The sequence below is a fragment of the Eptatretus burgeri genome, chromosome 5 (assembly GCF_056783735.1).
Source record: "Eptatretus burgeri isolate ZD-2024b chromosome 5, Ebu_testis_v1, whole genome shotgun sequence".
Classification (NCBI taxonomy): domain Eukaryota; kingdom Metazoa; phylum Chordata; class Myxini; order Myxiniformes; family Myxinidae; genus Eptatretus; species Eptatretus burgeri.
Genome location: NC_140965.1, coordinates 47,639,374 through 47,654,373, shown reverse-complemented (window position 1 = coordinate 47,654,373; position 15,000 = coordinate 47,639,374). Strand labels below are relative to the sequence as shown.

The window sequence follows — 15,000 nt, the reverse complement described above, 5'->3', positions numbered from 1 at the left end:
GAGCACCTATGGGGAATTCTGAAGAGACTAGTTGAGCATCACTCTCCATCCAGCATTCAGGCTCTAAAACAGGTCGTTCTTGAAGAATGGAAAAAGATAGATGTTGCAATATGTCGCCAACTTGTTCATTCCATGCCTTGAAGACTTGGTGCTGTCCTTCAAAATCATGGAGGTCATACAAAATACTAGATGTAGTAGTTTTTTGTTGTGGGGTGTATTCATTTTTGCATCAACTAATTTGAGTAAAACTGAAGATTTTTTAATCTAAGTTATATTATTAACCTTACTTTCATGTTATGAGTTAAAAAAATGTTCTATAAAACTCAATTTTGTCAAAATTTTGGAAATTATTCTTGTGTTCATTGAGATATTGATTAAAATCTTACTTTTCAAAGGGGGTGTATTAATTTATGCTGAGCACTGTGTATATATATATATATATATATATATATATATATATATATATATATATATATATATATATATCTTCTTCTTCTTCTCCTTTCGGCTGCTCCCGTTAGGGGTCGCCACAGCGGATCATCCGATCCGCATCGTGATTTGGCACATGTTTTACGCCGGATGCCCTTCCTGACGCAACCCTGGTCGCCTCTTACGACACAGGGATATGGTACACCTATTTTAACCGGGGTATACACCGGCCCAGTATACTGGTACTCATTTCGCCGACCTCGGAAGGATGACAGGCTGAGTCAACCCCCTGGTGTATTAATTCAGTGGCCCAACGGGGCTTGAACTCAGGACCTTTTGGATCCCAAGCCGCTGCCCTAACCACTGCGCCAACACACCAGGCTTTTTTATATATATATATATATATATATATATATATATATATATATATATATATATATATATATATATATATACATACACACATACACACATACACACACACACACACACACACACACACACACACACACACACACACACACACATACACACATACACACATACACACATACACACATACACACATACACACATACACACATACACACATACACACATACACAGTACTCCATTATATTAACATATCGTTATCCTCAGTTTTTGAAATTTCATTTTGGTTTCCCTTTACAGAGTATCGTGGGAATGAATAATTATTTCTCTCATATTTAGATTCGTATTCCTGTTGGAATCATTCGCTTGGTCAGAATTTCATCTTTAGTCAATTTTTTTCATGATATAGCATATATCCCATCTTTGATGCTCTTTGATAATTGTGCAGGGCTGACAGGATCTGGCCGAGAGGTATGCGTAGCTTTCCAAGAGGCTGTCTCGCCTCGGTCCAGCTTTGTTTGCATCTCGGTCCAGCTAAAAACTGTTTCACAGGCAGGGTGATTCATCAATGTGTGTGCCGTCCCTCGGATGGACGTTAAACTGCGTGTCCCGACTGCCGGCATCAGTTGGTGGACATTAAGGATCCCACGGTGTCCTTCACGAAGAGGAGAAGAGCACTCACCGGCATGTTGAACAAATTAAACATTCCTTCCCTCACTACTGTTGGGATGGAGCAAAACTGACACTAACGGGCAATTAATTGAAGCACTACACCTTCTGTGATATAACAACTTACATTTTATTTACTGCATATGTTCCTTAATGTTTGTAAAGTATTTAAAACAATATATTTGCTTTGACAGGGAAAGTTTGGCAAGCAAAACATTCACCAATACCTCAATGTGGAAAGCAGGTCATTATCAGGAGGATTCATACATGTAACTACAAATACTGCACAAGCCAAGGTAAGTTTGCACACACAATGGAAAACTAGTATAGTCTGTATCAAGACTTCAGTCAGTCTCTGTTGGCTGAACAATAAAGACAATTACGTTAAAGAACCAAATGTTGAGAAACGTATGCTAACTGCCATGAAGAGGAGGTAAAGCGATTTCGGGCGTGAGTCCTAGTTCTTCATTGCGAGAGATCTCCCTTGGTGGTTAGCTTACCTCTCTCAAAATCTGTTTGAGAAATTTTATTGTCCAAAGTAAATTTGTGATCTGACATGTGTGGATTTTATCCAAATGGTATTATGCTCTTTCTTTCCTCTCACACATCATCGTGCAACCCCTTTCTGTTTTGCCTTCCTTAGGCTGGTATACCGATATCTTTCACAATCAATGGTTTAAATTTACCAGAAAAAATCTCATACCAGGTGAGTCACATCAGCACCTATTTCCCCTTCTTCGACAATACCAGTTATTTCACTTATTGCATCGTGGACTACTTCGCAATTTTGTAAACTGTTTTATGCTTTAGCCTCTGTAAGCTCATAAAGTACAAACCACTGATGGCTCTTGAAACTTCTAGGGTGATGACTGATGAGAAATAGTGAAATGATAGGGCAGATCTTCACTGTGGATCACCACACAAATAGTAGTGTGTGTGTGCAGTCATCCCATGCATAAATAGAGAGGAATATAATTTGTGAGAGTTTAAATCAACTCTCTTCTTACACAGTCATTTCACAAATTTTATTTGTATCAGCAAGAAAACTTGTTTCAACAAAGTTAACAGCAAAATCGTGAAATCCAGTAACCAACCTTAAAATAGAGAAGCACATCATATGACACTAAAATATGCAATTTGGCATCTGTCTGTCTGTGATACATTGGCTCTCTACTTATCCAATGTCAACCAAACTTGCTCTGGGGAGTAAGAATCACACAATGGAGGTTGTAGCAACTTAATTTGCCCCCCTTCCCATCCCCCAGAGGATTTTACACCCTGGGCGAAATCTGTGTTAAGGTTTATAAATAGTTTATCGTGGCATTTCATGGGGCACAGCGACTGGAAGTGAAAATTATTATAACCATAAACTATTCGGTCAATTCCATCAAACATATTATTACCTTTTTAAACAGTCACTGCTGTTGCTTAACACTAGAATGAAAAAGATTTTGAGGAAACCCGACATCCTCGAAGCATTTTATGGTTATCGCATCCCCCATCCCCAATAGATGAATGTATCTAACCCCACACCCCTTCCCCCTTTGCTGTGATAAACAAGGAATAATATTGCAGCTCAAGAATGAGACAATTTCAATTTTCACTTACTAGGTTATGGCGAGAGGAAACATGGTGGAGTTTGGACAAGTGTCTTCAAAAAACTTCCAGCTAATGCCAACATCATCGTGGGCGCCAATGGCAAAATTGCTTCTGTTTTATGTGCGACCTGATGGAGAAGTGATTAATGAAGTCCTCGGTTTATCTGTCGAAGGTGTCTTTGAAAACATGGTGAGAAATGCAGTTTTCTGGAGTTTTTTTTTTCTTTCTTCCTGACTGGGTGATGTATTTACTCTAATCTATGATATTCGGAATTGTAATGTGAAAATCTGAACTATATTTAAGGCATAAAGCAATTCAAATGAAGCCAAATTATAAAGCAGGACAGGATGAACTTAAACCTTCACTCTGCCTTCAGCCCTCAATCACTATCAAGATTGCGGGGTCGTGCCTCCATCGATAAAAAGGAGTCATCCCTCCGTCGATGTGGGTTGTCCCTTTGTTGAGAATGTGGGTCGTCCCTCCGTCGAGAATACAGGGACATCCTTCCGTTGAGAAAATTAAGATATCTGTCGAATATGGAGATACAGTATATGTCTCTCAATTTCTTCATTTACTATTGAAGTCAACCAAAATCTGGCTGAAGGAGAGTCAACTGCAATAGATTTGTTCTCTTTGGATGGCATTTGCATTATTATTATGCATTTAATAATTTCTTTACGATTATCTAGCAAGTTGTAAGTTTGAACAGACTTTTGCCCGAAGTGCAGTTGTATTTCATTACCTCCACCACCAAAGGTGGATGGAGGTTATGTTTCACCTATTTGTCTGTCTGTCTGTATGTCTTTGTCTGTGAGCTGGATAACTAAAATAGTTATGGACGGATGCGGAGAAACTTCGTGGACAGGTTTGTTGTTGTGTGATAAGAACAAATTGATTCGATTTTTGTGAAGATCCGGATTTGGATCGGGATACCAGAATTTTAAAGTGATTCTTCTCCATTGAGAGAGAGGACCAAAAACTATACATGCCTCAAAAGGTTATGGATGGATTTGGATGAAACTTGTGTACAGGTTGGATGTGTGACAAGGACAAATTTTTTGTGAAGACACATTTTAGTGAAGATCCAGATCTGGATACGCCAATTTTTTTTATTTTTTTAAGTGATTCTTCACCATTGAGAGATGGGCCAAAAACGATATACTGTATGACATGATATCTCAAAAATTTCTGGACAGATTATGACAAAGCTTGGTGGATGGTTTGGATAGGTGACAAGAAAAAGCCAATTAGATTTTGATTAAGGTGCGGATGCAGATCCGACCTATCAGTGGGATACACTAAACTGTTTAGCCTGGTGTGGATATATGCACTCCACGTTTACCTTATGCCATTCTGGTTACAAAAGAGTCAATGGTAAGAATCATGGGAATTGAGCCACTGTGTCGGTTTAAACACTTGAATCCTTCTTTGAGGTGGATCTTCTTTCACATAAACTACCTTTTATTAAATGGAAGTATTATTTTCATTGTCATGACTATTATCATCACATTTCGGCAATTTATCATGCATGAACTTTATGCTTTCGTATAGCACAATGTGACTTCCAATCACAAACAGCTGGATGTTTTATTATTCTCATGTAATAAGGACATTGTGCTTTGGAGAGCAGGTTGATCTGAACTGGAGCACGCTTCAAGCAGCACCTGCAGAGGGTGTAGACTTGACGGTCTCCACTGGAGAAGCTGAGGCCTACGTTGGGCTGCTGGTAGTGGACAAGAGCGTACTACTCCTCAAAGAAGGCAACGACCTTACAAATGAGAGGGTGAGACACATTTCACTAGTGAAGGGAAGAGTGCTGTCTGAAGGTATTAGTATTTTTGTTCTTTGTTTTTTTTTAATACATGGACAAGACTCGTGGAAGAGCGAGCACACAGAACAGAACAGATCAGGACACAACATAACAAAGGGAACAACAGCAGAAATGGGAAACGCCAACAGCAGGGCAGAGGGAGAGAGTAGCCGGAGGTGGACAAACAATGGATGTACATCATGATGAATGATAGGGGAGAATGCAAGGGGTGGACAAGATGGATACATAAGCAAAAATTTGAGATGGGTGGGGGATGGTTGAGCAGGTGTAGAAAAGATCATAGTTTTAGATAGGGAATGACTTGAGATGATGGGAAACAGCTGTCTTAAAGACCTGGAGGGAAGAATGATATTGAAAAGAGTGTGGAAGGTGGTTCCACAGGTGGGGAAAAACGAGGAATGAATGAGTAGAGGTAAGCAGTGGTTCTGGACTTGGGCAGTTTCACTAGTAGAGTGTTGCTGGTGGAATGTGTGCATCTTGCAGATACCTGACAGGGACAAAGCACAGAGGGCAGAGGGTGCAAGGCCAGAAATGAGGCAGAAAAAGACAGAGACCACCATCCCATCAGCGATGGTGAAGTGAGAGGCCCATAGACTCAGCTTCATAGCGAGAGATTCCAATGATCTTAAAAACCTTGGTTTCCACGGCGTCAAGCTGAGCAAGATATGAGGCAGGAGAGCCATCCCAGAGAGGAGAGCAGTACTCCAATGAAGCTGCAGATGAAAGCCTTATAGGTGGATAGGAGCTCGCGTGTGCCAAGGAAGGACTATACATGATGGAGGATGCCCAGTCAGCATCTGGCTTTGGAGGTGAACTTTGAAATGTGGCTTGCCTAAAATAAATCATGGCTGAAGTGATACCCAGGAGTTTGAGTGACTGAACCTCTTCGAGAGAGTTATTGAGAAAGTAGATGGGAGGGTTTGCTGTATGGTCCTTCGAGAGAGAGACAGAGACAGAGAAAATGTGAATGTGAATGTGTGGGATTTCTCAGTATTGAAACATGTATTCCAAGTGTTTGACCAGCTTGTGACTTTGTCAACGTCTGAAAAGGGGGGAGAGGCTGTTGCCTGCCCATCTGAAGGATGTCGGATGTCACAGCAGAGGGTGCAGTCATCAGCAAATAGTTAAGAGGATTTTACAGAGAGTCAGAGAGATCATTAATTAAGATAATGAATAAGATGGGGCCGAGAACACTGCCTTGGGGGTGCTCCAGCTTTGACAGGGAGAGGAGAAGAAAGTGTTCCGTTGAGAGCCACACGTTGGCTCTGGAGAGTGGAGGAAGTCAGTAATCTCAGAGAGGAGTTGGCCTTGGATTCCATCGGCAGACAGTTTTGGAGAGCAAGGTGGAATGCCAGACTGTATCAAAAGCTCAAGATATGTCCAGAGTTGGCCCAGATCTCATGTCTGATATTGAGGACCTACATACATTGTTTGGAGAGTAGATGCAGCATGTCCAAAGTGGAGTGACCAGGTCTGAATCCGAATTGATGATCTGAGATGAGACTGTTGGAGAAAAGGAATTATTTTGTCAACTTCGATGATGGATTCTATGACCTTGCTGATGATTGGAGTGTTTGCACCGTTTTTAGCTCGCCTGTTCAAAGAACAGAGAGCTATAGCGATACCCTTGGCGTGAGCGTGAGCGTCAGCGTGAGCGTGAAAATGTTAACGTTTTTGGTGCAAGTTATTTTCTTTCTAATGTTTTTATGTACCACACTATTTTTTACTGATTACAATATACAAATACATATATTGCTTTAAAATTATTTGGATCAGACTTCACTGCAATGCTTTATAAAAAATATTATTAGACAAGTTTATGTTCTGCTGTGATGTTGGCTGATTTGCAAGCAGATGGAAGATGACCTGGGGTAAACGACAGGCTGAAAATGGCAGAGAGAGAGGAAGTGCAAGAGCAGGTTTTTTTGGATACGTGAGCTGATGCCGTCCAGTCCATTTACAAAGTCAGAGTCTAGGGTTGCCAGAAACTTTTCCACCTTCTCAAGTGCAAAAGACACAGAAACCATGAGCATCTGGGTATGATTGGGAAGGGTGGTTACACAGAGGGAGGGGTTAGGGACACAAAATTTTGAAGGAAACACAGAATTGAGGCATTCGGCCTTCCCATGAGCAGAGTCGACTGTGGTGCCATATGAAGTGAGTATAGGGATGGAAGGGGAGCATACACCAGAGACAGATTGCCAAGCCACCACCAGGTTTTAGAGGTGGGAGACAAGTTTGAAAGCTCTTTCTTGAGATTGGACAGATGCTGTTTTCTGGTTTTCATGAGAGTAGGCACACAATTGTTGCGGACTTTGTGGAATGATCTGTGGTTGTCTTTGGGTGGATTTGTCTTCCATAAGGAGAATGCAAATTGTTTTAGGCAACTGTCTCACCGTAGGATTCAGAGTACCAATAGCAGCTAGATGGGTAAGATAACTGAAGATGAGATGGGATGAATCTGTGCATAAGACTGAGCAGGTTTCTGTGGAAGAAATCCCAGGCTGAATTAATATAAGGGGCAGTAGACATAAGAGACCAGTCCTGAAGTGTGATGGCTGCTTGCAGTCAGTTTGCCAGAGTGAACTGCCAGACTCACTGGTGCTGAGGCAGTTCTCTGACAATGGCAAGAGATGTTGACCTTCACAAGCACATGATCAGATCAGCCAATTTGAGAGGACGAGCAGGATACATTGGCGGGGGAGTTGGTCATCGCCAACTCCAGAAGGGAAGATTTGCCATTGGGTGAAATCCGGGTGGGAAAATTCACGGATTGAATCAGTCCCATGGAGCCACAGAAGTCCTTTGCAGAAGTTCCACGGCTTGTGAGGGAGGTACCAACACCCAGCCAATTAGCTTGTTTGCAATTGAAATCACCACGTATGAGGAAGAGAAAGTTGGGTTGAGGGATTAAAAGTTGGTCCATGTCATCTGACGGTGAGATGTATATGGAGGAGTCATTGTAGGGAGGACGGTACAACACACAGACAAACATGAGGTGGGAGCAGAGGGGAAGTCGTAGCCAGAGGTACTCCTGGGTTTTGGGAGGTGCAAGAGCATTACGCAGTGAGTGAGAAATGGAGTTTTTGATGTACAGTGCAACTCCACCACCAGGACGGGGTTCAAGTCAATATAACTGGAGGAGACAACAGCCAGGGAGTGACACTAAGGAGTCAGGGGTGTCCTGTGGGTGAAGGATTCTGTAAAAATTGATGATATCCAGTTTATCGGTAACAGCCTGGATTGAGAGATCTGTCAGGTTGGAGTGGAGGCCCTGGATGTTTGAGAGTCACACAGTTAGGGACAGGGGGGGTTGAGCTGCTGATAGGACGTAGGGATATGGAAAGTAGCGAGGAGAGAATGCAAGGTGGGAGGAAGCCTCGGGGGTGGTGTGGGGAGGGGGAGAAGCTGGGAAGGGCATGGAGGTGTAAGAGGTAGGAGCGGGGGGAATCTAAATGTGGGCAGGATAAAGTGGAGGATGAGAGGGATGCAGTCATACCCTGCTCTTTTCAGAGTTCACCTTCACATCCATTCATTTTTACCTGCGACATATTGCAGGTCTAGAAGAGCTCCACGTTAGTGTTATTGTTGTTATTGGTGTTGCTGTTGTTGTTGTTCTTGCTGTTGTTGCTGTTGCTGTTGTTGGAGTTCTTGTTGGAGGTTGATTTTTGAAATATGCATCCATTGGTCGGACAGCTGCTGTACCACACCCACATTGGTCGCTTGACTCCACCCACCATGGCACCAAAACAAAATTATATGGCCTCCACCTTGATTCTCTGGTGAGCCGAACACATTCGGCATGTAGGCCTCTGCTGATTATACACTGTCCGGGTTTGTTGAGTCGGATTTCCATTGGCTTTGTTTGGGTCGAGTGTTAATCAAGATGAGGCCCCCCCCAAAAAAAAATCTAATCATATGTCGAATAATAGTAAGGATTGACATGAATAAGAGGTGTCAAGGATAGCTTTTTAATCACGCAGTAAAAGTGTTTCCCAATTGGCCCGTTACTGGATTTTGTCACAGGTTGTGACCACAGTGTGGTCATTCTTGTTTTTTGATAATTTTCAGATTTTGTGCCCCCCCCCCCTTTTCTCCCTACCTCTCTAATTTGTTATTTTGACAATAGTTTCATAACAGTATTTTGTCATTTACTCATGTACAGTATGTAACTGTCTCATGAGAAATCTTTTTTTTTCTTCTGAATAATCTGTTTTGTGATGTGATTTTCCACAGCTAATACTGTGGGTTCATTTAAGCGGGAAAAAATAAAATAAAATGGCGATTGTGCAGATGTGACAGCTATTCCTGAATTGATTAATTTGGGAGATGGTAATAAGAAGTGTTTTGTGATGTTGGTTGCACCAAGCTGTGAATTTTGTATGATAATGCACTTTCATCAAATTTTTTGTTCATTCTGGAATAATTGATGAGAAAACGCACACACGCACACGCATACGCACATGCACACACCACACACAGAGCAGATACTAAATTATACATATTGATGTTTGCAGGTCACTACAGAATTGTCTCAGTTTTCACAAGGAAGGCCTCCTACATTCTATCGTGGAGTTCCTCGTTTTTGGTTTCCTTCAAGCCAAGATACTGAATCTATCTTTTCCGTAAGTTTGCTCCATTTTCCTTCTCCCTTCCTCGATTACTCATTTGATTAACAGTGAATTATTTGGCCTGAGATCAAATCATGGTTGTAAAACAATTGGAATTATTTGTGTTGATATTTTGAGTTTTATTGGTATATTTGTAGATAACCCCGTTCCAACGGGTTGTTGTAAGGGAATTCGTTCCCAATAGAGTGTGCAATATTTTGAGAGACTGACAGGAATATCCTTTTGACAGCATAAATGCAGAGACCCATGGAAATTCTATGTTATGTAAAATCTGACTTCGAGTCATCAACCCCTTTCTTCTTCAAGTCTGCGTCCTTCCCCCCTCACCCCTGCCTCCCGACTCCATTTCCACATCACTGCAACCCAACTCCAAGTGCGCATCCCTCCCCCCAATCCCAACTCTAATTCCACATCCCCCATCCCCACTCCAAGTCTGCATCCCTCCCCCCTCCAAGTCTGCATTTCTCCCCCTACCCCCATCCCATGTTCAAGTCCACATCCCTCCCCCCCCCTTCCCAACTCCAAGTCTGTATTCCCCCCTCCAAACTTTTAAGGTGGAGGCACATTGCCTGTGCCCCCCTTGTCATGGGGGCCCCCAGTTACCATTGTGGGGGGGGGGGATTACATGTGTTTAAATGAACCATATGAACCATAGTTTCTCATTAAACAGGTATTTTGCTTCAACTTTTACCCATGGAAAGGGCAAAGTGGATGAGGATTCAGCAGGTGCAGGCAGTGGTGACGGTGCAGTGGGTGCAGGCAGTGGTGATGGTGCAGCGAGTGCAGGCAGTGGTGATGGTACAGCAGGTGCAGGCAGTGGTGATGGTACAGCAGGTGCAGGCAGTGGTGATGGTACAGCAGGTGCAGGCAGTGGTGAATGTGCAGCTGGTGCAGGCAGTGGTGATGGTGCAGGCAGTGGTGATGGTGCAGCATGCACCCACCCGCAAACAAGCTCGAACACCAATCGACGTCACGCTATCACCCCCAGGAACCAGAAATGCCAAGAACTAGGTACGCCAAGAACCAGTTGGACCAAGCAGAACCAACAGGAACAGTCAAACTGTCACCAACCGCCGTTGCTGCTGCTGCGGTCACCAACTGTCAGGAGCTGTCACGAACCATCATCAGGATCTCTCACCAACTGTCATCAGAGCAGTCCTGCCATCCTTTTATAGGTGACCAGTGTGGGCGGAGCCTCAAGCACGTCTTCAGCCAAATCCAGCTTGCCTATTGGTGCATTCCTGCACGAGACCTCCTATGGTCCATTCTCGTGGTCATTTTCTCCTGACCATCAAACGAGATGCAACTCCCAATTAACACAGGCCTGGCTTACGACGCCATGTTCGGAGTGCTGGACGAACGCCAGAAAGCAGCCGTTTGCCAGAACAACCGAGCAGAAACATGAAGCGCCCACAGAATGACAACGGATGTCAATTATCAATTATCACCTCTTTTTTCAGCCCGATACGAAGAAGAGCCGGTGAGCATCCGTAGAGCTGCTGAACGGGATGTCGATCGCCGATGGAAAAAGGTGGGTGTCGAACGTCAATTGAAAAAGGTGGGTGCCTAAGGTAAATGAACCGAGACCACAGCAATGTTTGAGCATCAGAATGAACTGTTCAGGAAAATCTTGCAGTGTGATTATTGACTCAAATGTCCTGTAAGTCCAATGTTAAAATGATAACCAAAATAAAATGTGTCAATAAATTGTCTATTTCCAAGCCAATGTGTCTTGATGGAAAGGGAATAGAACGAGTATCCTTTGGGCTAATGGCTATCTTATCGTCTGCACGGACGGTGAATATCGCTCATGCAGAAATGAAAACTGAGATAAAATCATACGTCATGAACGTGTCGTAAAGAGGAAAAGGTTATCCCATGAGAAAGAAAGGGAACCTGTTCTCTACCCTTCTCCAATGCATCAAAGAGTTATAATCCCACCAGACAAGGGGGTGGCTCTATTCTGAACATGCATTTATGGAAATATCTGTCTGAGGACCTGGATGTTGTGTGCATTACTCGGATCCGATTCTGAAATCCACAACAAATCGGCGTCCAACAAATCTGAAATCCATAATGATATATATATATATATATATATATATATATATATATATACATATATATATGCATCCATCCATCCATTGGGACCATACTCTGTGCAGAGCGTTGGTGCTGCCAAAGCAGTCTGCTTGGCTGTTGGGCACAATCCTGGACAGGTCACCAGTCCGACAGTATACCAGCATGTTGGCACTCATTTTTGCCGACCTCGGAAAGATGACAGGTCGAGTTAAATATATATTTTCAGTCTTTTTCATCACATCACAGTTATACTTATGAGAACTGTTTTGCCAATTTGGTACTGAGCCATAAACATGTGAAACATGTAGAAATAAAAATAAAAAGCTGAATTACCTTTATCAAAGAAATCGAAGTGTTGATCCAATTTCAAAGATGGCAAAAGAAAAAAGAAGTTCAGAAAAACTCAGGATGCACATGAGAAAACGAGATGCAGAAGGCACACGAAGCATTGGAAATGAGGTGAATACACAGACAACTCATGACATAGCTTGAGGTTTATAAAGCAAGCTGCATGAACCCATTCACATGCAAATTAGTCATTGTGTGTCATGAGAGGCGACCAGGGTTGGCCTCAGGAAGGGCATCCGGCCATAAAACATAGCCTCAAGAAGGGAACCGTGATTGCAGGGAGCCCGCAAAAAGCTAACCCCTGCTCAGCAGGGAAAATGGCTGTAAAAAGGCTGTTTTTTTTCTACGGACATAAATGAACACTCGTTTTAGGCTCTGCGCATGTTGCACATCACGTGCTATGAATTTCACCTTCCAGCACCTTGTATTTATTGTTATTTTAAAACAACGTTCTGTACACCGCCCTTGAGGCTCAGTTTGCAAGTCACCATATTCAATTCTGATAGAAGAGACGTAATTACTCTTTTATGGAAAAAACAAGTTCGAATTGCCAACATACCCTGTGGGAGTTCATTCGTACAAATCTCAGGTGAGCGATAGCATGGACGACAGATAGTTTTGAAATTTGCTAAGATTTTCATCGCATCAGAAAAATAAACCAGAACACCTCACAAGAGTGAGGCTAGTTTCATATCATCATTTGCGACTTAATGCCCAGTGCGTTTAATTTTTTTTCTTTAATTACAATTTTAAGAAAATGGGCTGAAAGGGCCGTTTCTTGGCCCAAAGTGCCGGAATCGCACTTTGGGCTGAGTTAATGCCTAGGGAATGGTCTCTAGAATATACCTGTTAAGTTTGGTTCGGATCCGTCCACTAATAACCGAGAAATAACATTTTAAAGAAAATGGGCCGAAAGGGCCATTTCTCGGCCCAAAGGGCTGGAATTGCACTTTCATGTGTCTCGTATATGCCTGTCAATTTTCATCGAATTCTGTTCACGAATAATGAAGAAATAGATGTTCAAATGAACTGTACACAAGAAAAGAGAGAACGCGAGCGGCGCTTCGACCACGTGGGGTGGAACACCGCACGGGGTAAAAATTCGAGTTTTTTATCCTCAAAAATAGATCATAGTGAATACAGTCATGTTTAAAGATTGGCCTTTAAAACCTTACTCAAATTGTCCTGATGAAGGGGTACAGATTAATACACAATGTGTTTTATATCAGTAGGAGACTAGTGGGTACCTGCAGAACATCTGTACAATGTAAAATATGACTTAGTCTTCAAGTCCCTGCCCCCTTGCAAACCCCAAGTCATCAACCCCCACTCCCATACCCCAAGTTTCAACCCCCCCCCCACCCAACCCAGAGGCTTCAATCACCTCCCCACTCCAAGCCTTCAAACCCCTTCCCCAGTACCCCCTCCAACAACTCCTCAAACTCTCCACCCCCCCACCAACTTTCTGCAAACACCCTCCTACCCTCCCCCTAAAAGTATCAACTTCCCCCTCCCAACTTTGTCCTATCTTTGCTCCCTCCGAACCCCAACTCTCTGTCCTCCACTCCCCCTCCCCCCTCTCCTCCTCTCCTCCTGCTCATAAAAGCGAAAGGCATTATTACATGGATCATCCTTACAATTCATCGATATGGCCAAAATAAGTCATGGTCTGGATGTTTTTATCCTTTTTTTTATCATTGATGTTTATTCGCGTTGCCATGTAATTTATCAGGGGTTTGTTTAGTTACCTACTTTTTTTTGCATAGTGCTTGCCATGTGGCTTAAGCACTCAAGCAAGCACTCCATTCAAAACCATTGATAAGGAATAGCTGGCTTGGCAAGCGCCAGCAAGCTGCCTGGTCACTGAACACGTCCCTGGATAACTCAACAGCATACAGTACATACAAAACACTGACAAAAAGTTTTTTTTTTTCAGATGAAAGACTTAAAATGTTAATCATGACTATATTTTTGTTGTAATGAAAATGCACCCTGTCCAGTTTTCAACACATTGTTTTAGCTTTTAAAATACATATGAACTCAAAGGTGCTGTTGAGTGCACGAAAGTATACGTGTACATTTATATAACTTTTGATTGTATGTACACATATCAAAGTGTATGTGTAAATTTCAAAGTGTACATGTACGTAATCTATATATTACTAAAGCTCTCATCTTGTATGTATGCATGTATGTATGTTCCCGAAATACAGCCAAAACGGTACATGATAGCGCAAAAAAAGTTTTTGTCTATCTTACTCACCATTCTCCTACGGTGTGCAATATCAAATTTCGTTGAAATCGGACAATGAAAAAAAATATATAAAAATATCAATTCCCGATTCAGTCAAGTACTCTTTGGGATTATTTGATCAATGCAAACAACCTCAGCGGTATAGTTCGCTGGAGCTATTTTTTACTTACGAAATCTAAAGATTTCGAAAGTATATTGATGCCTTCCGTTTCTGTTTGTTTGTTTGTTTGTAGGCAAGATAACTCGAGAACGGAAGAAACTACCAATGTCAAATTACACCACGTGATTCAGGAGGGTGATTGCTAGTGCTGATTAGATCTTGGTCAAAATCGGTCAAAGGTCAAGGTCACAGTGAGGTCAAACATCCAAAAAATGATAACTCGAGAATGGAAGAAGCTTCCAATGTCAAATTACACCACGTGATTCAGGAGGGTGGTGGCTCGCGCTGATTAGATCTTGGTCAAAATCGGTCAAAGGTCAAGGTCACAGTGAGGTCAAACATCCAAACATTCGATTTTTGATGGTTTGGTACAGACTCATTGTAGAAACTTCTGGTTTGCGTCGCTACCTTCTCTAGAGACAGCTTTTATTAGACAAGGTCAGAGGTCAAGTTGACGATTTCTTAAGTACCAGTCTATGACTGTTTGTTTGTTTGTTTGTTTTTGTTTTTTTGAAATGATTTTTTTTCATCAACCACTGTCACAACGGGAACCCAACGGGTTCACGGGTTGTCTCGTAACTTCGAAAAGAAGAACTAAAAAAAATTCCCGGGAATTTACCTGGCC

At 42.4% G+C, this 15,000-nt stretch overlaps 1 protein-coding gene across 3 annotated transcripts in view; it reads left to right on the top strand.

Moving 5' to 3' along the window:
• Positions 1 to 15,000, top strand: part of LOC147026377 (CD109 antigen-like) — a 129,361-nt gene that overhangs the window by 60,814 nt on the left and 53,547 nt on the right. For all 3 annotated transcript variants that reach the window (XM_085881760.1, XM_085881761.1, XM_085881758.1), the window contains exons 13-17: positions 1,665 to 1,766; positions 2,114 to 2,176; positions 3,082 to 3,258; positions 4,700 to 4,852; positions 9,418 to 9,525. In XM_085881760.1, the coding sequence (XP_085737886.1) occupies positions 1,665 to 1,766; positions 2,114 to 2,176; positions 3,082 to 3,258; positions 4,700 to 4,852; positions 9,418 to 9,525 (603 nt within the window). The remainder of the gene's footprint in view (positions 1 to 1,664; positions 1,767 to 2,113; positions 2,177 to 3,081; positions 3,259 to 4,699; positions 4,853 to 9,417; positions 9,526 to 15,000) is intronic.